General features: G+C 41.7%; 1 protein-coding gene across 8 annotated transcripts in view; it reads right to left on the reverse strand.

Annotated features, from left to right (window-relative positions):
* EPB41L5 (erythrocyte membrane protein band 4.1 like 5) overlaps nucleotides 1-25,560 on the reverse strand; it is an 89,149-nt gene that overhangs the window by 52,992 nt on the left and 10,597 nt on the right. For all 8 annotated transcript variants that reach the window (XR_004002691.1, XM_030580883.1, XM_030580886.1 and 5 more), the window contains exons 3-12: nucleotides 22,455-22,559; nucleotides 15,456-15,498; nucleotides 14,198-14,276; nucleotides 8,750-8,794; nucleotides 7,422-7,474; nucleotides 4,544-4,664; nucleotides 3,934-4,021; nucleotides 3,216-3,304; nucleotides 1,922-1,991; nucleotides 392-561 (exon numbers count right to left, since the gene is read on the reverse strand). Coding sequence is in view for 7 of the 8 variants with exons in the window: in XM_030580883.1 (XP_030436743.1) it covers nucleotides 392-561; nucleotides 1,922-1,991; nucleotides 3,216-3,304; nucleotides 3,934-4,021; nucleotides 4,544-4,664; nucleotides 7,422-7,474; nucleotides 8,750-8,794; nucleotides 14,198-14,276; nucleotides 15,456-15,498; nucleotides 22,455-22,559 (863 nt within the window). In the remaining variant the exon portion in view is untranslated. The remainder of the gene's footprint in view (nucleotides 1-391; nucleotides 562-1,921; nucleotides 1,992-3,215; nucleotides 3,305-3,933; nucleotides 4,022-4,543; nucleotides 4,665-7,421; nucleotides 7,475-8,749; nucleotides 8,795-14,197; nucleotides 14,277-15,455; nucleotides 15,499-22,454; nucleotides 22,560-25,560) is intronic.

A 25,560-nucleotide genomic window follows, 5' to 3' on the forward strand; every position in this document is an offset into this window, starting at 1 on the left:
CGCAAGGCTTCATGAATCAAAACCAACCACTTGAACTGTACCTGGAAGTAAATGGAAGCCAGGGTAGTCTACAGAGCACAGGTATAATATACTGTATGTAAGGAACAGGACAACCTGTTGACTTTGGGAAACTGCCCCTACTACATTTTACTACACAGATCAGAAAAAGCCTAAGTTTAGTTAGCAAATCTGGAAAGGGTTGTTTATTAAAGATTGTGCAATATTTTAGCCAGTTTAACAGCCTAATTTAAATACTTTATCTAAATGCAGTTTGTGACATTCAATCTTCTGTACACTATGGACACTGGATACCATTTTCCTCATTTGTGCATTACCCAAGGGACTGGAAATGGGGAGAGAAGAGACACAGTGAATGAGAAATGACTCTGACCTGTATCTGAACCGTGATCCCAGCCGAATGAAGCTTGATCGGCTTGAGCCTTTTTGGACGGGTCCCCTGAGGCGGAAGAAAGCATGATGTTCCACTGCACACTTCCACAAGTGTTTGCAGGCTTTGGGGTGATCCAGCCTAAACACAAAAGTGTGCTCCTGCTCCTTCCCCTTAAAGCACACAAAACACACCATGAATTCAAATAGCCTCGAATGAGTCAGAGTTCCCCACAATTTAATGAATGCTCAATAAAATTTATATTCATCTGTGGTGAAAAATCTCCCCCACTTCATCTCTGCCTGAGAATAGATGGATGAAATACTCCAAATACAAGTGCAATTGCTAGAGAGAATATTCAGTATTTTTAGCTCTAGAAAACACTGGATTTGGCCATTTCTTTTTCATGTAATAAATTAACGATTAAATATACTTGTTAGTGCCAGGACAGCTCTGGGATAGGAGCAACTCATCAGGGCATCACCAACATCAGCTAAGATTTGCTTTTGACGAGTTAGCAAATAGCACTGTAACTAAACAATGAATTCACTATACATGAGGCATCTTAAAAGGGTCACTGTCCAACCTGGCCTGCTCAAAACATATACAGATTAGAGTATGTGGTTGTGAGGCAGTGACATTGAAACTGTTCATTTAAATGTAAGTTAGCAACTTTGCACTCAAAAGAGATCCTACAATAAACTGATTTGTATGTAAGATAGATGAAAAATGTTACACAGGGATAGGAGACCCACAGCATGGCTGCACCTAGTCTAGGTCATGACTTGGGCTCATGGGGCTTGGCCTGCAGGGCTAAAAATCACTATATAGACATTTGGGCTCAAGTTGGAGCCCAAGCTCTAGGACCCTCCATCCTTACAGGATCCGAGAGCTCGGGCCTAAGCCTGAACGTGTACACAGCAATTTTTAGCCCTGCAAGCCTGAGTCAGCTGACCCAGGCCAGCCATGGATTTTTTATCCTTGTGTGAACATACCCTAGGAGGCCAAGGTCAGAACAATTTGTGGACTGATGGGAATATTACAACATAAAGATACTTCTCTCTGTGGCTGAATTCCTGGTTCTTGTTCCAAATCAGATCCACCTCCACGTGTTACCAATCCTTGCTTTTTTATAATCTGCTCAACTCAGAGCAATTTCTCCTCCTGGGGGCATTTCTGGCATATGTTTAAAGAATGAGTGCCAACTGCATGGCATTTACACTACCTACCTCTATTAGCTTTCTTACACAACACACCAAAGTACACTTGCTCTTTCCAGATTCTCTGGCCCATACTAGTTAAACAAGGCATTGCTCTTTCAAAAGCTGAGAATACAAAGCAAATCAGACACACTGCTAAATTTCTTTTACATGTAAAATCACTGTCCCCAAGAAGTCACAACTAAAAACACTCCAATACTGCCATGTTACTCCTGCAAACTTAAGTGTGAAATGAGAGCAGGAGTAACTAACTAGAGACCATGAATCTTAGTTACACATCAGCTAAAAAGAGCTAACAGCAAATTTTAACTACCTGCTCATCGTCTTCAACAACAACTAATGTTAATTTGTTCTTCTTGAAGTCCAGTCTGGTTATCTTTGGCCTGTCAGATGAAGAAGAAAAGAAATCTGTAAACACATCTTTGTTGGTCCATTCAGAAGAGTCATATTCACTGTTCTCCTCTAGAACACATCCATTTTCAAAACTGATATAAACAGACTGAGATCCTACAATAAACGTCCCTGTGAGGTGTGTATTAGCTGGTGTTTTAAGACTGTCATTAAGATGTTATGAACTGAAGAGATTTCAAAAACTATAGCAACTTTTAAAAAGATGAAGCTTCTACAGGGAGTCTTAAAATGCATTTTTAGCTCACATCAGTACAGTCTATTGTTTCTGGGCAGGGAGATGATAATTAAGGCAAACTGTGTTTTATAAAATTACATTGGGTTCAGTCAAACAAACTTGCCTGACCACTCTCCTGCCCATACCCAGCCAGCACGGGAATAAGCATGAGAAATAAGGACCAGAAACCAGGGAAAATAACTTTGGACCCTTAAGTCTTGCTTAAGCCTAGACCCAAATCTGAAAGTGGGTTCCCCATCTTTCTGCCTGCTTTTCAACCATATGCAACTGTACAAATCCTATGGAACTGCTCCAAATACCTTCAACAAACTGGTGTTACCCCAACAAAAGCCTGCAGAATGGAACTGCTGGTGTTGGTAAGCATTTTCACACTCTTCACCACACTATATGGTTATGTGTTTTTATCTAGGCCTGAACACATTTCAGTGGTACGTGTAGGGCAGAAAGGGGTCACTTCCAAAAAAGGCAGAAACCACCTCAAAGGATTCCAATACCCACACCTCTTCCCAAAAAAGAAAACATTTGGCCAAGATGCCAGCTTGACTGGTTGAATGCTTTCCCCTCTCTCCCACATATCCAGTACTGATTTAAAAATTTTATTAAAGTTAACGTTTAAAATTATATACAATGAATCCAGTAAAGCAGCATGACAACCTGGGAAGGCATACTTGATATTATTAGCGATGCTGTACGGGCTTCATTGTGTATGTATTTAGCATTGACATACGGGAGAGAGATGAAAGCACCCAAAACCCACTCACATATTTGTCAAGGACACTAACCAAAGAAGATAATGTTTTGGAAACTGAAAGAAAACATAATTTTGAGCTATGGAGTATTTTGCAGATTACTAATATTGATTAATGGTGTCAGACACTGTGATGTTCAAGGATTCTTGGCTAGTGTAAAAGAGTTAGGCTTTTTACAATGCAGTTTTAAGTCTTTCAATTAGCCATCTCACCAGAAAAACAGACCAATCTTGGTGTCACCTTCAAAGACCAGAACTCCCGTCGGGGTCAGTCCAAGGCTGTAATCATTGCCGTCCCTCGCCTAAATATCACAGACCAAAACAGGTTGTGTTGAGTTCCACGTGTAGGATCCCATGTATGCATAAATCATTCCAATGGGCAATGTATCCCTTCCTTCATTGTTAAGGTTAAATACTATTTGTTATTTTATTACAACACCACTCTCTAAAAAGCCTCCTACATAGCTTATTCTACTCCACAACTCTTTAGAGATCAAGATAAAGAGGGAAGGAGAAGGTTTCTTTATATGCTTATGGGCTAAAGACCCTCCTTGTGTTATTCTCTACCCTTCTTCCTTTACAATCTATTTAGTCTCTCTACAGACAATTGTGAATTAAATCTCAGTCCAATTTTAATTTCATTTACTATGATTTTCATAGGTTTCAGCCTTACTGAAATCTGCAGCACCTATTACATATTTAAAACACAATATACACATATAAATTAAAATTACAGCCTCCAGAAGCACACAGAAATTAGTTCATGCCAAGTGACTGCGCATAACCAGCTTAAGTGCTATACAGTTTAGAAAAGCACCATATTATTACCTTAATCTCATTTGTTTTCCTATATGGCACTTTTAGCTTTGCACAACACTTGGAACATTTGGTCTACAAGAATAACCATTTCCAATGAAGTCATCACCCTTACCTTGACTATGTGCATGTCCACCCCATACATTTCCAGCCACTTAGCTTTGTTCAAATAGTTAGTTTCAGCTTGGGCTGGTGTTTGCCCCCTGAAATAAATTTGTTTAAAGTTAAGCAGAATCCTGTAAAATTACGAGCAATGAAAAGAAAAACTAGCAGGGAGGGAGAAAGAGGGGAAAAAAGGGGGAAAAACTGATGTTTGTGGGTCTGCAAAAAGCAAACATTGCTGGCTCTCTCTCAAAGTTTACTTGAGCACCAAGGCCACCTTTGCAAATTTTAATCTGAAACGCTGATTGTTTCAAAAAGCAAAGCATTAGAAAAATTCATGATTTCACTGAAATTATGGAATTTTATCATTCATGGACAGGAGTAGAATTTCACCCTGCGCTGAAGAGGAAGTAGTAAAAACATCGGTTTTCATGTTATGTTCTCAACTAAGAACTGCCAGATTTGGTTTCTTATGTTCTATGATGGAATCACATTTAGATTACATCTGGGTGAAAGACGACATAGAAATGTCAGCATCATCCCCGTTGCATCATTTGCATATGCTTTACCCATGGAAGAGTCAGAAAGTTAATTTGGCAAGCATGGACCAGGAGCTACAGTACCTGTATTCCTTCCACTTCTCAAAAATGGCCAGTTCCATCTCTTCGGTTTGAGTGGGCATAAACCTGAACTCAGACACCAGGTCAGGAACATGTTCAGCAGGATCATAATCTCCAAGTTCAGCTACAAAGAAAGAACTCAGTCAAGTGACATTCCATTCAAGATAAATTCTAGCTCAAAGGCAGTAACAAGAAGTAACATGAACTCAAGTAGCAAAGAATCCTGTGGCACCTTATAGACTAACATACGTTTTGGAGCATGAGCTTTCGTGGTGCCACAGGATTCTTTGCTGCTTTTACAGATCCAGACTAACACGGCTACCCTCTGATACATGAACTCAAGTGTCTACCATGATTTGTTTATTTTGTTAAGTGTTCGAGACTCAAAACTTCTCCCACTCCTTATCCCCCATATTTATTATATAAATGGTTACCAAGCAATATTTCAGTAAAAATTGTTGACTTAACCAAAAAAAAAAGAAAAAATGTAAAACTTTCAAGAAAACGGACCCATTTTGAATCCAGTAGAAAGGAGTTTCAACCAGCTATGACTACAGATCTCTCTGTAAAAAAAAAAAAACAGCTTAAGAGGTGCAAAGGCAAGAGTAAGGGAGAGAAACTTTACATTTTTACATCAGTGTAAGCACACTAATGTCACAATGGCTGCGCAACATCAGAGAACTGGCTCCTTTTTCCACATGTGCTAACACTTAAAGGCCAACCTTTCCCAAAAATAGTTGCCTAAAAAAGAGTGCTTATATCTGTAATTAGAAACCTAAATTAGCCCCTCTGAAAATGAGACCATGCTAAGCATTCACCACCTCCCATGACTTCAAGGGAGTACTTGGTGCTTCACTCACCTCTGAGAATCAAGATCCTAATTTTGGGCCCTCAAGTTCTGGTCAAAAGTGCAAGCAAGAAACTGACCTGCTTGAAAAGTGCAAGATTTTTGGGCAAAAATAAAGGGCAAAACTTTTTGAAAAAAAAAAAAATGGAAAAGCCAATTACATATATAAAATATCTGAAAGGTGCAAAAATTGAATTAATTAAATATTTTGTTGTATTTACTACACAAAAATATTTCTCGGAGTTCTGAACACAATACCTTAAAATAGCCTTTTCATACACTTAAAAAAAAATACTTTGACACAGAGGAAGTCTGTAGATCTACAGTAATTTACTCCCACTATGCCACCTGCCTCTGTTGAAAGGAATGTTGTCAAAGCCTGCTTAGGTTCCAGCTGATTTAAATAAAATCTGCTCAGCTTGCAACCAGACAGTAAGATTAAAGCAGAGCTAGAGAACTCGCTGTGGAATTAAGAACAGATCTGAAAGTAGAAAGGAAATGCAAATATTTAAGAATAGGGTATACGACCTATTAAGTTCACCCTGTGTTTCTAAACACATGATCTACTGCACTATTAGATCAAAGGCATTTATCAATGCCAGCATCTCTCAGAATGGGATGCATTCAAACTGTTTAATCTAAAGGGAAAATCAACAGGTTTCTCTGCAATGCACTCCCTACCTTAACTATTGGCTCTGATTACCTCTACCAGGGGTTCTCAAACTTCATTGCACCACAACTCCCTTCTGACAACAAAAATTACTACATGACCCCAGGAGGGGAGAGATCGAATCCTGAGCACGCCCGATTCTCACTACTCTGGGTGGGGAGCCAAAGCCCAAGGGCTTCATCCCCGGGCAGGGGGCCTGCAACCTGAGCCCCGCCGCCCAGGGCTGAAGCCGAAGCCTGAGCCCTGGGTGGTGAGGCTCGGGCTTCAGCTTTGGCCCCAGGCTCCAGCCAGTCTAATGCCAGCCCTGGTGACTCCATTAAAACAGGATCGTAACCCACATTTTGAGAACCGCTGATCTACACTGTAGATTCTACAGCACGATTCATATGTAGGCTGAGCAGATGTTTTATAAAATACCAAGAAGAATAAAACATTTCAGTGATTGACTTAGTCTTGTTTATGAATCACAGCAAGAAGAAGCATGATGCCAAATAGGTTTTTATAAGGTATATGGAGCATACAGAGCAGGACGTTTTCCCAGAGCGGTGTATGGTACATTAAACACAGATCACGTAACTGAAAAGAATTTCCCTGAACAATTCCCTTTGCCCCAACAAAACAAACAAAAACTACAGCCTTCCATTTCCATGTGGACCCCATCCTTCCTAGAACTGTCAACTCAACTGCAAGTGGAAGGAAGCAGACAGTGGCCTGGTCCACAATGAAGTTGCACCAATGTAGCGAGGCTGGTGTGAGCTAAACCCACATGATCCAAGTATAAACCAACATGGAGTGTCCATACAGAAAACTGAATTGCTTTAACTAGACTGGTGCAACATCACAGCATTAGTTAAACCAGTACAATGTGTGTGTAAACCACACCACTGTTCGGAACCATTGTAGTTTGGTGTGTGATTCCATCAGACCAAGGATGGAACCTCAGGAAGTGACTGCACGGAGACACCAGAGGGACAGCCCTGTTCCTGCACAAGGGCAGTTCAAGCAGAGTGCACTGTGAACTGCTAGTCTGAAAGTGAACACTCTTACAAGCCTGAGGAAAGAATGTTTTAGCGGAAAATGAAAACTAACATGTACAGTTCACATTGCATTCTGCAAAGTGTTTGGTGCCAATTACATTTTAGCCAAGGAAATGGTTTCTTCAGAAGTTCCTTGCACCCTTCCCTGATGTGGCAAAGCATTTTGCAATATATGCTGACAAATTAACAGCAAGGAAAGTAGGATTTTCCACTTTAGGATTACCGAGCCCTGGACAAGGTGTTTATCCTTGCACCACAGTGGCAGAGAGAGGAGGGAGCAAGACTACAAGGAAGAGTCTACACAGTCATTTCCCCCAACCCACTCACCTTGTAAGGTATAAGCCGCCAACTGGACTGCTGTGTCAAATGGGCATTCCAACCTGCCACAGGAAAAATGGCTCATTAGATAAACTTTTGCGTGACTGTGTTTGCAAAGAGGAGACAACACTCAGGATTTGAGAGCTGAGATGTGGTTCCAGTGAAAGTCGGATCTTTGGTAAATTGATGCTCAAGATAAGCACTATAATATCCAGGCTACTCTAATTTGACTCTGAGCCAGCACCCCAAGAATACACACTTGCATACACATAGACGGTATCAAGAGAAAAATATATTCTCATCAAACTGAATGCTGGGTTTCCTAGTTTTCTTAAGAAACTGTGTTGTTAAATCTCATGTTAAAAACACATTGTAATTGCTTCAGAGACTCAATGCAGCACACATACTATACTCCTGGGAGAACTGTGTGTCACTGTGCATGAGCAGAATTCACGTCCCCCTGCAGATTTCTTTGCTTCCCCGCAGAAAAATGACTTCTGATGGGAAAGCAAAAGGAAGTTGCAAGAGTGGTCATGTGCCCCCTCCCCGGCAGCAGAGGCAGGTTGGCTCGGATGCCCGGAGAAGCTGGTAGAGATGTCTATCACCAATGAAGGGGTGGAGGCGGGGCAGTCATGCAAGTGAGAGAGACAGAGACAGACAGTCCCTCTTGCTCACTACTGCAGCACACTATTGGAGGGGCAGGGCGTCAAGGTGTTTCTGAGGAGGTAGGCATGGGCAGGCTCCGTCCCCTAAGGCAGAGCAGAATGTAGCGGCATGCCTGCTTAGTGAATTGTTTCCATTGTCTTTGTGAATTCCCCCAGGAGTATAAAACAGATGTAAACATTTTAAGGGTTCTTCACATTGCCAGAGGGGTGTAAAGGACAGTATGGCTTTATAAATACTTATGGTGCTTTCGTGATTAGAACTGGTCTACATTTTTGGACTGAAAAAATTTCCTTTCAAAATGTGCTCCATGAACTGTTTGCTACTGACCTTTCTGGAGATTGTCAGCAGCCAATATAAATTGTGAGTTTGATTCCCAGCCCTCACTTGCTCTTCAGTTGCTTATGAAGAAACACTGAGCATATGGTTGCATATATTTCTTGACTAATAACTAGACACAAAGTGTCAAATCTAGCTACATTACTATTTAGCAAGGGGGTTGGGGATTTCGTCCATTACTCCCCACTCCCATTCTCCATTCATTGTATTGTAGTTTAAATAAATACAGAAATAATTGAAATCTGAGTGATTATATTACATTTTTTGACAAAATGCGCAGAATTTTTATTTTTTTGGCACAGAATTCCCCCAGAAGTAATACTAACGGTACTTACTTTCCACTGAGAATATCCTGTTTTAGCTGAAGAACAAATAAATACCTATGAAGGTAAAAGAAAGGACAAAATTGTCAATTAGAGCTAGAAGTTCTAATGCCAGTCAGCCAGCAGGTGGAAAGAAGAAGCTAGAACCTGACATTTAAGAACTCAGAACAGTGCAACTTAGATTTAAGATGCTGCACACTCATCTTTCAAGGTCTCTCAGTCTGGACTCGTGTAGACTGAGCCCAGAGCAAATGAAGAAAAATGCAAACAATGACTTATAAGAGTTCGGATCAAGGACCTAAAGGAGCAAGAGGAAGATGCTGCAGGATGAGTCCCGCTCGTTTCTCTCGCTTGCCCCACCAGGACTCAGTAATGCACCATGTGACGGTCAGCACCACCATTCATTCAAAAGTCTAAAATTTCTCTCAAAAGTGCCTTTGCCTAGATCCCATCCTGAAAACTGGCCACAGGAGAGTGGAACTGGAAGGAAGTAAAGTGTTGGGTTATTACCTTGCTCTCCATAGCAAGGACCTGCAGAAAATCTTGGCTTACAGACTGCTCTTCCTTTGAATTGGGAAGAAAGCCGGGGGGAAGAGACTAGTGCACCTTGCAGTGAAAAAACAGCACTACCCTTTTATTCTTCTTCTGGTGGGGATGCCCCAAGAAGAAGCTACATGAAAGAAATGTCACTTACCCTACAATAACTGCGGTTCTTCTAGATCAGAGGTCGGCAACCTTTCAGAAGTGGTGTGCCAAGTCTTCATTTATTCACTCTAATTTAAGGTTTCGTGTGCCAGTAATACATTTTAACATTTATAGAAGGTCTCTTTCTATAAGTCTATAATATATAACTAACCTATTATTGTATGTAAAGTAAATAAGGTTTTTCAAATGTTTAAGAAGCTTCATTTAAAATTAAATTAAAATGCAGAGTCCCCCAGACTGGTGGCCAGGACCCGGGCAGTGTGAGTGCCACTGAAAATCAGTTTGAGTGCCGTCTTTGGCACGCGTGCCATAGGTTGCCTACCCCTGTTCTAGATACTGTAGTCAGTGTGGATCCCACTGTAGGTGTACATATGCCTCATGTGTAAAAGACTGGAGAGATATTGTTAAAATAGCAGCATCTGTCTGAACTGTGCATGTGCCCCTCTCAGGGTGAACTTGGGGTGTAGTTTTAACACCACCATGTCCCTATGGAAGGATGTGTGAGGTAGTTCAGCCATAAGGGGTTGGAGCTCACTGACTCAGAGCTGAAGTGATGTCCATAAAAAAAGACCACTTTGATGTTAAGGTGGTGTAGTGAACACTCCAACAATGGTTCAAAGGGAGAGTCTGTGAATTGAGGTCTCATGTGGAAGTGAGGTCTCTAACCAGAGGGTAAGCATGAAGGAGGTCACTGAGGAATTCTGATACTGTCAGATTTGAGAAGACTGAGTACGACTGTACTGGACTGTGATACTCCGATATTCCTGCCAGGTGAATTTAGAGAGAGTGTTAAATGCTAATCCAAACTGTTTCTGGTGCAGCATGTAGACAAGGATCATCAGTCTTAGGGCCTCCCTGGGGTGATCTGGTTTTGGGCTGCCCATATAGAAAAGCTTTCCATTTGGAGGAGCAAATCTTCCGAGTAGGAGGCTTTCTGCTTTGTATGAGAATCTCCTGAGCCTGTAGGGAGCAGTCTGTCAGTTGTGCACCACCAGTCAACATCCAAAACATCAGTGTAACGACTGCAGATCTGGGTGCAGAATCTCACTGTTGTTCTGAGATATTACGTGCAAGCAGGTCAGAAAGTATATGGGGGGAAGAGGGGCACAAGGACATCAGCAGTATGTCCAACAGCCAAACTGTCTTGGCCAGCATGGGGCTACCGACATAATTATAGCCTTGACCTGTCTGATCTGGACCATTGGGTCCCATTCCTAAAAGAGAGAGAGAGAGAGAGAGAGAGACCATGACATGTGCACACGAGGCCAGAGATTGTGGCTGGCATCTGTCCAGACTCATGGGGGTTTAGAAGCACACAGATCCAGTACATGCGTTCAACTACAGAAGCCTGGTGTGTGTCCACCAATGAGTCCACTAGGTCTGTGACAGCAAGGAAGGATGTCACCCTGCCCCATATTAAAAAGCCATATTTGGCCAGTAAGGACTGGTAGTTAGCCACCCACAGCTGTGTGCAGCAAAGTACAACTTTTTCCCAAATAAGTTGAGCCTTTTGGGGTCCTTTGGGTAACTCTTACTGGACTTCAATTTTCTTGTACCGCAACTAAGGAGCCTGGGAGAGGAGAGCCTAGAAACACTCAAACCCCACAGGAGGTACTTAGTACCACTTTGTTACTCATTTCACAGTGTCTGCCACAGAGACTTTTGCAGGGCCAAGCAGTCCCTCTTTTATAGGGAAGGCAATACTAGCTGAACCAGAGGCAGACAAGGTATCAAAAAGCTTGCAGGTTTTCTCCAACATGACTGACATCTTGAACTCCAAAGTCTTGATCTCCAAAGTCTCTACAATCATAAAAAGGAACTTCTGGAATGCTTTTTAAGTCATCTGGTACTGGTACTGCTACTGAAAATACTGCTTCATTGGGTGACAAGTTTGACTAGTCCTTTGACAATACACGGCATTGGTACTGCTGTGTCCCTGGATACGGCTCTTTCTGGTACTCTGGCCAAGGATGCTGATGAGAACATCCTCTTCCTCTTTTTCAAGAGAAGTGGAGATGAGCTTCTCAATGCCTGAGATGACAGGCCCTGGGCACCCCAATAGGACAATGGTGGTATGCCATAGAAGTACGGCTGGCTTGTTGGCTATTGGCCAATCCAGAGCTCTTCCTAATGAGCTGGTGGATGCTGAGCCCTGTAGGGTACGCTGGCAGAACTATTGCAGTGTTGACCAGTGACCTCAGAAAAGAAGGCTCTCTACTGGAAGATAGAGGGTATGTATGCCCCAGTGATGGTGAAGACCCGGCCTCCTCCAGGGGCAGCACCAAAGAGTACGGTGCTCTCAATACTGGAGTCCGTACTGGTGCAAATCAGTGTCTTGGTACTGACAATGGTCTTGCTTCTCCTCTCAGCTCATCCTCCTCAGTCTGTTGATGCTGATGGATGCATCACCGGAATTGGGGTCACTGCTGGAGGAATCTGCCAAATGATAGGGTGCTCCTTCTCCTCAACCCTAGATGCCATGTAGGGCTTGGTGAATTTATCTCCAGAGGCTTTATGGCATCTGCCCTTCTGGGAAAATACTGAGCTTTGTCTAGAGTCTCTGCCTCAGTGTTTGGAGTGACACTTCTGTGTACAAGACTGACACCGGAGGTGTTGGTGCTGGGTCATTCCTTGGTGCTGTCTTCTCTGCACCAATCTTAGGCATTGCTCATATGCTGGATGGGGCAGCAGATGAAACTGGTTTGTCTGCCAGCAGAATTCTCAGAACTTGCCTTCTTTGAGTCTGATGAGATCTTAATGAATTGTTCCAGAAGATGGAACTTTAGCCTCACTTCTTATGACTTACATGCTCGGTCTGCTTTTCGTTCTCCACCAGAACATCTGCTCAGTATATGAAATTCCCCCGAACAGAAGAGTCACCAGCTGTGCTTATCTTTCTGGGTAATTAGTTCATTGCAGAATAGACAGGGCTTAAAGCTCACAGGTTTTGAGTTCACTATGCTAAGTATCTCTGTTCAGCAAGCTCTGACTGGCAGAGTTCAGTTCAGACAGATGGAGACGGCTCATGGTGGCAGATACAGAAGATCAGAAGTAATTCTGAAGATTGTTTCAAAGATTTGTACACATTTAGCCTGAGCTGAGAACTAGCAGGTTCAACAGTTTTCTGACTAGCAGGTCAGTGCTGCTCCCATGGGAAGAGGAAACTGAGGGAGCCTTGTAGTCACCCTGTCCTTTATGTCCTGGTATAGAAGCACAAAGCAGCACAAGGTACATGAGCTGCCCCAAATGCTGCTATTAAAAAAAGCTCTAGCCTCACATGCAAGAGGAAAAACATTCATTTAAACTGAGATCCACACAGACATTTACTTGAGCTAACAGTGCATCATTGCCTTGCATATGAGTAACAGAGGATCTGCAATGCTTACAATCAACAGGAACAGGAGAACACGAGTAAGATCTGACCACTCCTGCCAAGACAGTTTCTCCACTAATATGACTGACCCTCTCTGCAGAAGTAGAATCGCCTTCCACAAATAATCTGTTGTCCAAACATGGTAAGTTTTGCTCTTTTTCTGAAGAGCAGCAGGGAAAAGCAATGACTGTTCTGATATATATTTAGAAAGCAATCTTGTGGTGTCCAGATATATGTGTAGGTTAGTCCCAGATGAAAAGCAGGACTACCCAGGGATTTCAACAAGCTCTTTTCTGATTGAAACTCAGGTTTATCCATTACTTAAATCCTGCATGTGTACTACTGTGGACTCACATCTTAATATGATGGCGAAATAATCATCTTCACTTTGGTGAAATAATCAACTTCACTTTGCTTATGCTTTGTATAGATCCTGCAGATGACGGGGCCTAACTGAGTTCACTTATACCAGACAGAAATCCCCCATTACAAATGCATTTTAATGTTTTTCTGTCAAAAAATATAGCTAGATATCACATACCTTTAAATTAATCACAACTGATAAGAGACTGAAGACAGGACTGGGACAAAACATAAGCTGCTCACTATCCCACTGGCTCAGAACCTATGGCCATCCTATTAGCAGAGCTTATTAAATAAGTCAAATAAAACAAAACAAAAAACCCAACAACGTCCCATGTCAAATAATGTATCCAAAGAATCTATTCATAGAACTGCAGGCTTGGAAGAGATCCCAAGGGGTCATCTATTTTAGAGGTTCTCAAACTAAAACTAAGGAGAGTGCTCCTTTAGATTATCAGGGGGGGGTGAAGACCTGACGGGCCGTGCTGATGGGTCAGATCAGAGGTGGCACTGTGCAGGCAGTTCTGGCTGCGAGGACCAGGCTCCCTCTGCCTGTCTTACTCCCCCACTTCTGCAGCTGCAGCAGCCACCAATCAGTAGTTACCAATCTCTGCAAGTAGGGAGTGGAAGGATGCACCTCAGAAATACTGAACCACAGTACAGCCACACAGATCCGCCTCCTGATTTGGCCCTTCAGAGTGGCCCAGGGCACAGAGCCCAATCTGATTCGCCTACTGGACAAAGCCTGTACAGGGAAGTGGAAGGGGCCGCACTGAAGGTGGCTCTAGCTGGCAAGGGGGCCAATACTCCAGGGTTGCAGTCTTCCACTCCCCTCCAGACCCTTCAGCACAGCCCCATTCACTTCTCCCTCCACAGTTCCCTTTCTCCTGCTAACATATCCCAGAATGATATTTGCATTTTTCACAATAGCGCTGCATTGTTGACTTATATTAAGTAGGCATCCTCTGCTAACAGAAACAGCATATGCCCTACAATTGTGGAGATCACACTCAATTTACCTTGTTAACTCTTCACGGAGATTGTTAGGCTCAGAGGAGTAAAATTTTACACGAAGATGTAGACAGTATGGTGGACCAACTGCAAAGTAAATGAATTGAAGAAATTGATAACAACAGGTCTATTACCTGGGGAAGGTCCAAATTTGTTACAGAATAGAAGCATACACAGCAAGAGTCTGCCTATCAATCGTTTTGACCCAGCACAAGGTGTTCAAGAAAAGAATTCCCTTGTGACATAATTTAAAAAACAAACCAACAAAAACAAACCACACTAACAGACAGAGTAAATAGTTTGTTTTACATATTACAAGTCAACCCAAGCATCTTAAGCCATTAAATTGATTTGCCTTGCCAAGACCAGACAAATCTAGGTTAATCCCAATATTTAAGCACGCTATCCATCACTTAGAAAGCCATGGATTTTGGCTCTGCATTCAGCCAAATTCTTAGAAACTCTGCTGGCCTATGTAAAACATTTGCAGAGCTCTGGGGAGTACCTGCTGTTGACAGGGTATGCCACCATATTCCATAGACTTTTAGACCCATTTTGGTGGGATTTAACAGTCCCTCTGTGGGAGCATCATCTTTCTAGAAGGCAGAGAGTTAATCCAGACAAAGACTGGATTAACGGTTCTTTGAAGCTGAAGAGCTTTAGATGGATGTGTGTATTGAAACTAGAATCCTTTTCTTTGACATCCCTTCCAAGATTTACATTTTATTAAAGTAGCATGCAAGACTCTAAAGACTGTACAGTTGGCAGCGAAGCTGCTGAACGTCAGCCGAAATTGATATACTAACATATCCAAAATTATCAGCCTGTGCTTCACTGAATCTATCCAATAAGCTGTTACCAAACTTTATGTCATATGTGGTGATCTGACAGGCAGACCACACACGGATTAGGGCATTCTACAACCCACCAAGCAGAGGGGGCTGTGAGACAGTTTTTCATTTAGCAAGGACAACGCTCTACATCTACTGAAGAAACTGCAAGGCTATGATGCTAAATAAATCATTTCATAGTTAATGAACCTCCAGCATTAAGGAAAATATATTGAATTAAGTAACAGGACCCATGGAGTGTTTTTAAGTCTCCAGTAGGCATGTGCCAAGATTTTGTCACCACATCATCCCTTTCACAACACTGCCTGTTCCTGGCAGGGTGACTTCTAGTGTAGCAGATACACTAGACTACACGTCCCCACAATGTATATTGCTACTTGACTAGCCGAAAAAAGAAATTTAAAAGGACACTTACTTTTAACTTGTTTTTTTATGCTCTTTGTGTTGTCCAACCAATGCTGAAAGACACAGAATCCTTGAGTTGAAATTGTTTTATCATAAGGTAAGGAGAAATCTTTACAAAAAGAAACACAGATGTAAAAGAAGTCAAAGGTTAGCAATACATTAGGAAGGAGTGTCTTAAAATGGCAAGCAGTCCCACTAAAACAAAGCCTAATCTGAATCCTTTATGGCTAACGCCAGTCTGCTTATCAAAGCATTTTATTCTAAATGACGTTGGTTAAGACATACAAAAAGCGTGTCACAGAGCAGACTCTTTAAGGGGATGAGTGAGCACAGAAGCACCACATCATAGTGCATTAGAATAGATCATTTTCACTTGAAATAAACTCAAGGCACAGAATGAGTTTCAAGTGATTACAGCAGACAGCATCCATGCAGCAATACAACATGTAAAAATCAGTCCTCAACAGATCATTTATCTGTCTGGAGTACTGATACACAAACAAGCCATATTAATGACACCACATTCTTCTAGGAGAACAAACAGAACAAATCAATTCCTGCATGAGCACAGACAGTGTGAGATAAATTCACTTCGCATTAAATGAGGATTTCAATGTCTGATACCTGCCTCAGTTTCTACACTTTGGGGAAGGGAAAAATAATGAAAGAATTAATTTTTCTCCCTCACAAACATTTCCTCTAGGCATACATGGTTAGACAAAGCCTTGGTGTTATTTGTCAATTAACATACATGGGGCCTTTTCCTTAGGAGGAAATTCTGGTTTTATTGAAAAAAAATACTTAAAACAAATAACTGAAAAATGCTGAAAATGAGATAGTAAAGTCTTAGTGGTGGAAAAAAATGGGAGTAGAAAATACCACATCATTTCAATAATGTTAGTTATAAGCTAGATACCAGTGAATTCTCAGAAGAAAAAATTATGACTTATGTTGGCACATTAGACCATATAGGAGAAAAAACTGCACACCCACACGTAAGAAAGAAGCCTGGGCACAGGCACACGTGCAGCGCGCCCAGAAGGAATTGTGCAGCTATACTCCTGGTACTGCAGAGGTTGTACAATGGGCCAATGACAGAGCTGGGCCCAATGCATGATGACAACACAGACCCATGTCAAAGGGGCATGATCTGTCCAAAATGTGTGACATGGGCAGGTAACAGATGTTGCATTATCTGAGATGAGAATTACACTGACCGAACAGCTGAAACAAGGTACCATATACACCATGTTTTGGCTGGAATATGATGCTGAAAGAGGCATCTTAGTCAGCTGATCTCTGATGTCTCCTTGCTACCAATACAGTTGAGGGTCATAAATCAGCAGTGCTCCTCTGGTAAAACTATAGGTCATGCTGCTCACACAGGGGCCTGGTGATTCAGATACTTCACAGAAGGTAAGATGGGGATGGGAGGAGAGGAGGGCCATTTTCAGACTGCAGGACTGTGTGCACATCTGTTTAATCTCCAATCTGTTTTCTTTCATCTCCTCCACATTCCAGTGGTAGGCAGTTAAGAGGCCGGAGACAGGCACTGATAGCACTTTACTTGACTCAGCTCCTAACACCAACGCCTCCAGGAGTTAAGCTTGAATGGTAAGGGGGGGAGGGGACCATGGGAGAAGGGGAAACAGAACTGCTTTTACCATAGGAAACCTTGGAGGGACTTTAAAAAAAAAAAAAAAGAGAGAGAGAGAAGGCTACATTTATTCCAAGTGATTCAGATGGAATGCAAATGGGGCTGACAAAAAAGTTTACATTTTGATGAGAGAGTTTATTCTACCTGCTCTAGTACCTTTATCCAAATCGAACAGCCATGGAGAAGAATGAATCACTAATGAACAATGAAAACTGCATACTGAACAAACAAAAAAGCGCTAAAAGTTATTCTTAAAACAATTTTGAGTTGATCGCTTCAGAATGGGAGACCAAATAAATAGGAACAGCAGCTTTTTAAACAAAGTGGTAAGACAATCTTGTTTGACAAGAAGTAATAGCTCTTCTCCTGCGATGTGGAATTAACTGCTCTGTAATTTAGACAATGCTACGCAAGTCGCGTTCAGTACTAAGAACTACCATAGCTGAAGTATTTGCTAGAGTATAACAAAAACAGTATATTACACAATGCCTTAAGCTTATGTAGCATTTGACTCCATAATGCTCTCTCTACATTACAGTAAGGTTATAAGTTTGCCACAGTTTAAAGTTCACCACTTCCTTCTTGTTACAGACTATGTTTTCTACATTATTAAAGGATAAGCTAATTAGCCTAACAAGTCTCATGTCATCTTTATTTTCCCACACCTCTAGGCTGGGTTCTACTGTTTGACATTGAATCGATGTAAAGCTACAGTACATGAATTCGACAGTAGCCTTCCCACTGACCACAACGAGCTTTGGCTCAGCCCTGTATGCTCTAAAAACAGGCACAAACGCTCCTTTTTGCCAGCTTCTGTCTTTGTAGCACAAAAAATATTCCTAGCCACCAGACTAAAAATGAATGCAGAGGTCAGGTGAGCAAGATAAGATATTCTTTCACTTCATATGGGATTGCAAATTTTTATTCGAAGAAAATAGGTCAGTGTTGGATCTCAAATTGCAAAATCTTAGCAAGAGTGGTTAGTAATTTTCCTTGCCAGTTCCCCTCCTAATTCTGATGCATTTATTTGTAGAGAAGACAGAGATCCGGGGCAGCAACAGAGAGATTAAAAAAATAAGAGAAAAGGGACATTCTTACCATTTTATTTATTCTTCATTTGTTAAAACGGACCTGTTAACAGTTTAGACTGGGTACTAATTTTATTTTATTTGTAGTTAAGCAGATTCTCATGTGTGTATATAACTGCTTATTACACACACCCACACACTTTACTATATTACGTACCCTCCTCATCTCAGACAAAAAGGAAGGGGAGGGTTTGTTGTTTGTTTTTAAAGATATCCTTTTTTTGGTACAACTGGCCAGTGAAGCAATTTTTAGTCTCGGCCTAGGACAACAAAAATGGCTAGCCACCTCTGAAATACAGGATTATTCTGTGGTTCAGGCATTAGGCTAGGGGGGTCTCACAAGAACATTTTTGGTGGCCTCATAGTGCAGCCACCAATTATTGCTGGAGGCTGCTTTGACAATTTTTCCTAAAATACTCAATTAACTTTAGGAAAAACAAAGAAGTATGCACAGATACATGTTCAAATTGTAATTTATTTATGTAGGTTTTTTCGCAGACTCAGTAATAAAAATCTACAGTTTTCTCTGTTCTTTACTGGATCTAAACAGAATAGAAATAAATAATGTGTTTTCCATGTTCTTGTCCCTTCTTCTTGTTTCTTTTGCTCTTTTTTGGTTGCTTATTTTTTTTAAGACTTGCTAGCTAGCAAGTCTGTTTCTGTGAAAAGTGATATTTGTATTTTGTTAGTATCACTTTTCACAGCAGCAGACTGCTAACTAGTAGGGAGGCTGTGAAAAGTGATATTAACAAACATGCAAATATCACTTTTCACAACAGACTTACTCAGCCCTGGCAAGCTGGGACAAAGCCCTGGAAGAGGAGGTGGGTAGGGAGGCCGCTAGGGGCCAGGGGTGATGAATCCAGGGACCAGAGCCCTGCAGATACGGACTGGGGCCAGAGGACACAGTGGGGGCCAGGGGCAATATGAGGGAGGGGGTGAGCTTGGGGCCATCAGTCACTGCCGCACGGCTAGGGGCCGGAGCTGGATCATATGGCTCCACAACTGGAGTCCGAAACCCTGTGGCTGCAGGGATCAGAGCCCACTGCCTCACGGCTACAGCCCAGGGCCAGAGGAGGCAGCAGCAGGCGGGGGAGAGGGTAAGCCTGAGGCTAGGGCCGGGGTCAGGGCTCAAAGCCCGTAGCCAGGGGATGGAGTCTGCCGCCTGCCAGCGCAGGTCGGAAGCCCAAGCCCCATCACCTGCCTGCTCCTTCAGCGTCTGTGGCTTCAGAGAGAGACAGGGCCTAACTCCTGCTGGGAGCCCCTGAGGAGGGGCCACTGCTCCCCTCCCCCACACCTCCACCCCCCACATTGCCACCCAGAAGGCTGCAGCTGCATGAAAAGCCACTGGTGGCCACATTTGAGAAATGCTGCACTAGACTGTGACTCAGGAGGTCTGAATTCAATTCCTGACTCTGCCACAGACTTCCTGCAGGACATTAGGCAAGTTTACTTGATCTCTATTTCAGTTCCCCACCTGTAGAACAGATTTATTTGCTCCATTTTGAATGAAAAGCTGACATCGGAATAGGCAGACAGTTCTTCAGAAATATTAAATTGTTTGCTTCTTGCCATTTGGCCCTAGTCTTTTCAAAATGAGATGCTTACTACAGTATTTAAAAACCTTACAATAAACAAGGGTCTAAATGAAACATGTTAAACAGTGCGTGTAAATGCACACGACAGTTATAAAAAGGAAACAAACCAAACAATTGCCTGCAGGTAGCATGTTACCCTGTCTAGATGAATACTCACCAGGAATCACCTGGATTGGAAATACTAACCCGCCCAGGGGACCTAACCTATCAGCTATTTTTGGGGTAGGAAAGATTATTCCTCACAATCCCATCACCTGAGGAGGAGTCAGTGTTACCACACACTGGGATGGTGGGCAGGAAAAACAGTCACACAGCGTGGCTTAATAAGTGGAGTTGAATAAACTCTGAGCTCTAATAAAAGCTGCTGGCACATGGAAACTCTCCATAGGGAAGACGATAGCATGGAAATCAGTTAGACTGTTTCTATGCCCTAATGCACAATGGATGCTATTTTGGTGAAAAGAACATAGAAGTGTGATGGAGCCGTTTATGAGCAAACTGAAGTGCAACAATCTCAAGGGGCTAGATTTGTATTGCAGGTGTAGCAATACCGCACACAAAGTCATGTACAGGGCTTGTAAATTCATAAAAGCAGTTTCAATAGTCTGTCATATCAGGATAGTAACCATCTAAATGCTCCGTAGCATATGGATAAATAGCAGCAACAGGTGCAGATAAGGAGAGGGAAGAAGAGAACATTTTCTTTAAAGTGCACAAATAGTGAAAGGGATCTCAGTATTTTTGCTGGAGTGTACTTTATCTAGTAAACTTGCCAGAGGGCCTACATCTCTCTTTGGTAGTACATGTCTGTACCCACCCTCCTCTTTAACTACTTTTCCACCAAGGTGACCTCAGGTGCTGAAAATTAATTCTCATCACTAGCCCTCCGGCAATCTTCCAAATGCTGACAAGTCACCAGCAGGCAGGCAGATAGATCCTGCTCCAGGCATCTCCAGGGTGGAAGGAGAACCCATGACTTTTCTCCCGCAGAGCAAGATGTCCTCTGTAATCCAAGAGATCAAGCGCCATACTCACTGCTGGTGTAAATGAGTGCCATGCAGAGAACTTGAGTGGAATTGCACCTACTCATGTCATCTGTGAAATTGCCCTTAAGTATATCATGTTCAAGGTCTGATTATTTTCCTAAAGGAAACCGCTCTCTGCAAAACAAGTTAAGTGTGAAGACAGATCCATGGAGACTGCTTTATGTAGGATACCACCAAGATATGCAGGGATTTGGGAACAGCTCATCTAGAATCTAGAGAGGCCAGCCAGCCTGTTTGGTTGCCTTGTCTGCCAGGGGAGGAAACAAGGAGAACTTCATGTTTTAACAGCAAGTCGACTAACATGCTATTTTAAGGTAAATAGTTCATGTTTGCCTCTAAAAATTTCAACTTTTGACAAATATTTCAGAAGTCATTGGACTAGTGTCAGTACCTTTATCTTACAGACAGAACTAGAGCAGTTCAGCTACTTAGATCACCAGCAGCTGTCTTTCCTACTCTGCTGACTTCGGTGTGTTACTTCTGAAATAAATCTGAAGTAATTTTGAAATGCATGGACAACCTGGTCAGCTATATCAAAGAGACATGTGATAGACACTCAAAGCAATTCGAAAATCTAGATACAGAGCCACTTATCTGAGAAGGGCACCTTTTCCCTCCTGTAACAGGAAGGGTCAGTCCTGGGTCAGGTTAAAGTGTTACAGTACTGAGATCTGGATCGATTCCCTACCTAGCTCCTCCTGAAACATAATAGCTATTTATTTAAAAAACACTGAAGTCTCAGTACAAAGTGTCACTTTTCCCTCCAGAGAAGGAGAAAAATGAAACCAAAATGGAGAAAGCAAGGCTAGCTAAGTAGCCAGTCCAAAAGTCACATAGCCTGGTTCTCACTAGGGGCCTGATCTTCAGAACAGTGGAGCACCCATAACTCCAACTGCAGTCAGCAAGAATTGTGGGGTGCTCAGCACTTCTGACAAATGCTTTAATAGTCCCTTTCTGTGGTTTCAAAAGCAAAAGGTTGTCTTTTTTTTTTAAAAAACACACTTGTGTGAATCATTGCTCAAATCTCTCAAAAGATTTAAATAGCAAAGCACCTGACTACTGTAGTCACCTCTCCCATTACCTCCAACTAAGGCAAGAGGTGTTCTGAGTGGAAGTTGCAGGATTGGTCATTAATATAGCATTAAAGAAATCAGCTGTCTGCCTTTCTGCCCTTAACCTGACAGTGGATGTTGACAGGATGCTCACTGCAGACAAGAATGCCCATGGCACCATGCACTGGCAGAGAAGGCCTCTCCCTGCATCACTGCTTATAGAAGAAAGACCAGGCAAACCAAATCCCAGCTAGTTCCATTCTGCAATCATTCGTAACTAACATTACAGGACAAAAGTGCTGTGGTATCAAAGTCCTTCTGCAACAACTGTCCTGACTTTAAAACCAGAAAGGAGACACAGGAATGGGTCAGAAAAGTGAAGGACAAGAATATGTAAGGGACTGTGGTGGCCAACACGGGCTTGATAAAACTTTGGTATGCTCTACAGTTTTTGCATCCAAGATAATTTAAACCACAAACATTTGCTTTTTGGTAGTCAGTTGGTCTGTCATGTTAAGGTTTAAACGTAATGACTGTCGCTAGAAAAAAACAAGGCTCTGTTACTCACTGCCACTTGTGCGGAATCCATGAACCTGAGTCCAAAGTAGTCATTTTCAACGAGGTCCAGATGATACATGATCTGTTCAAACAGATGTTGGCCTTTGGCTTTTTTCTGAAATTGCAAAATGAATTAGCATGTAACAGTAGATTTGTTACTGCAGTTGCCTTTTCAAGGCTACGAATACACAAACTGAGTATGCCAAAAAAATGTTTCTAAACACAAAGTTGGCAACTGCCTCATCTATAATTGTAGAGTTGCTGGCATTTGCGGTGCACCAAGTAAATGAAAATACTTAATGATCTGTAATTTATCAAATGTAGATTTTAAACCGATTTTTATAAGTAGCCAGTGCCAAATGCCAACGATTGGAGGTACTTAGCACCGAACTCTACAGCTCACTGTCCCCCTACTACATGCCCAATGAGGTCACTTTATGCCATGAAATTGGAAACATGGTTGGCATCTGGCACTGCCTAATACACCAGGTAGATTTAAAGGAAAGGTATAGAAATAACCACTATTTGAAATCCAGACATAATTCTTCATCTTTGAAGCAGATAGGAGCGGGAAAAAACAACAACATATGAAGACTATACTCTAGGATAGCTCAAATCCTTCCAAATGACTAAAGCAAAGCAAATCAAGCAACATTTCTCTAACACACAAGGCACTCTCATCAACAAGTGATTTCATAACGCTAACATACATAGGGGAGAGATGCATTGCTTCTACACAGAAATGTGTACCATTCACTCCTTTAATTTATTAATCTGGTGAGCCACTCCATCCTATTTATTTTTTTAAAAACCTATTTTCTTATTTTACCTGCATACACAAAAACCAATGGCAAAAATACCAAAAGCCAGTTTTTATTTAAAGAAACAGTTAAGAATGCTAGGGGACACTAGTGAAAAGTACTTATATCACATATCATTTATAAAACCCACACGCTTAAAATGTAATTTTTCATATAAATAAAAATGACTATATATATATATATATATATATATATATATATATATATATATATATATATATATATATATATAAAATCATAGAATAGCAACCTTATCTCGAATTCCAAATAAATACTATGTTTCTTGTGATAAATACAAAGTGTGAACATAAAACATTTGAAAATCCAACATTAAAAATGAGAAAGCAGCAAAGAATCCTGTGGCACCTTATAGACTAACAGACGTTTTGGAGCATGAGCTTTCGTGGGTGAATACCCACTTCGTCAGATGCATGTAGTGGAAATATCCAGGGGCAGGTAAATATATGCAAGCAAGAAGCAAGCTAGAGATAACGAGGTTAGTTCAATCAGGGAGGATGAGGCCATGTTCTAGCAGTTGAGGTGTGAAAACCAAGGGAGGAGAAACTGGTCCTGTAGTTGGCAAGCCATTCACAGTCTGTGTTAAATCCTGAGTTGATGGTGTCAAATTTGCAGAGGAACTGAAGCTCAGCAGTTCCTCTTTGAAGTCTGGTCCTGAAGTTTTTTTTGCTGCAGTATGGCCACCTTAAGATCTGCTATTGTGTGGCCAGGGAGGCTGAAGTGTTCTCCTACAGGTTTTTGTATATTGCCATTCCTAATATCTGATTTGTGTCCATTTATCCTTTTCTGTAGCGACTATCCAGTTTGGCCGATGTATATTGCAGAGGGGCATTGCATTAAAAATGTGGTGTATCGTGTCAACTGATCAGCTTCAAACAAGACAAATTTGCATATACATAAAAATGCTACACACTTTTTCTATTCAATTCCTTTAACAACACTATTCTCGAGGAAGCACTTTATCAAAACTTGTATTCTCTACTGCTTAATCTTTAACAGGTATTTCTCAGTCTCCTGTAAGAGAAAATATTTAGATACAACATCAAGATAATAAAAATCCATTAAGAAAATCTATGGGTAAGAGTTAAGATTGTTATGTTGTGATGAAGATATATTATTTTTATCCAGTAGAAAGAAATGCATTTATGTTTATTAGTCAGGCAGTGTACATTTTTGATGTCCTTAACTATTTATTTCCTTGCTTGTAAGTGGCTGGGTTTTGTAAACAACTGATGTGATTGTCAATACACTGTTGTCACTCAGCAACTTTAACACTTATGAGTTGAGTAAAACCCAAACTTTTGTACCATACTGTATGCCAACTCACTAGTAGCTCACCACCAGGTTGAGATAGTCTGTGTCACAGAATTCTTAGCTATGTTTGTTGGGAAAAGTATACAAACTAATTGAACACAGATCTAAAAGCCAGTCTAATGATTTCTGCTACAAATTTGCTTTGTTTATAAAGTATAATTTTTATTCTCAGAAGCTCCTCCATCTCTGCTTCAACCACTAAATCCCATACTAAAAAGAGCAAGCAAACTTACCATCACCCTATAGTACTCTGATCTTTAAATACTTTGCATATAAATAAAATGTAACCTGGGTTAAACCTCTCTTACAATATGATTCAAACTTACATTTTATAGTGAAAGCTCTAAATCAAATGACGAAAGCCTAAACCAGTGGTCCCCAAACTTTTCAGGGTCACACTCTCCCTTACCCCGTCTGCGCCCTCCCCTGGGCCTGAAGTGGGGCTGCGGCTCCCAGGGGTGGGGGTACACAGACAGGGGTAAGGGGCCAGAGGCTGGGGCCATAGCTGGGGGCGGGACTGGGGATGGGCTCAGGAGCCAGGGCAGCAGTAGAGCTAGGTGTGAAGTGGAGCTGGGTGGCGCTCCCCCACCACCCTACCAAATGTTGCTCAGGCCCCCCCAGGGGGCATGCCACTCACGTTGGTGACCTCTAGCCTAGACACTGATTTCAGGCTGTCATGCCTTTCCGTCACTCCCTTATTACTAATTATCAGGAGGACCTGGAAGAGCAAGTGGTCTCACATATATGCACAGCAATAATCAAGTGTAAGAGGAGGCACTGGGGACAATGCATCAGCCTCTTCTCTTAATTTCAGTTAATAGATTCATTATTACCAAAAAATGTATTAAACATTGACAAAAAAAAAAACACCTCTCCAAACAACTTTGTTACAACTCTTGAACCAACAGAAGCTCATCTGTTTATTTAAAATAATTTCTTCCACTTTTAAGACACTTGAGCCAA

Source organism: Gopherus evgoodei, chromosome 11 (genome assembly GCF_007399415.2).
Source record: "Gopherus evgoodei ecotype Sinaloan lineage chromosome 11, rGopEvg1_v1.p, whole genome shotgun sequence".
NCBI lineage: Eukaryota > Metazoa > Chordata > Testudines > Testudinidae > Gopherus > Gopherus evgoodei.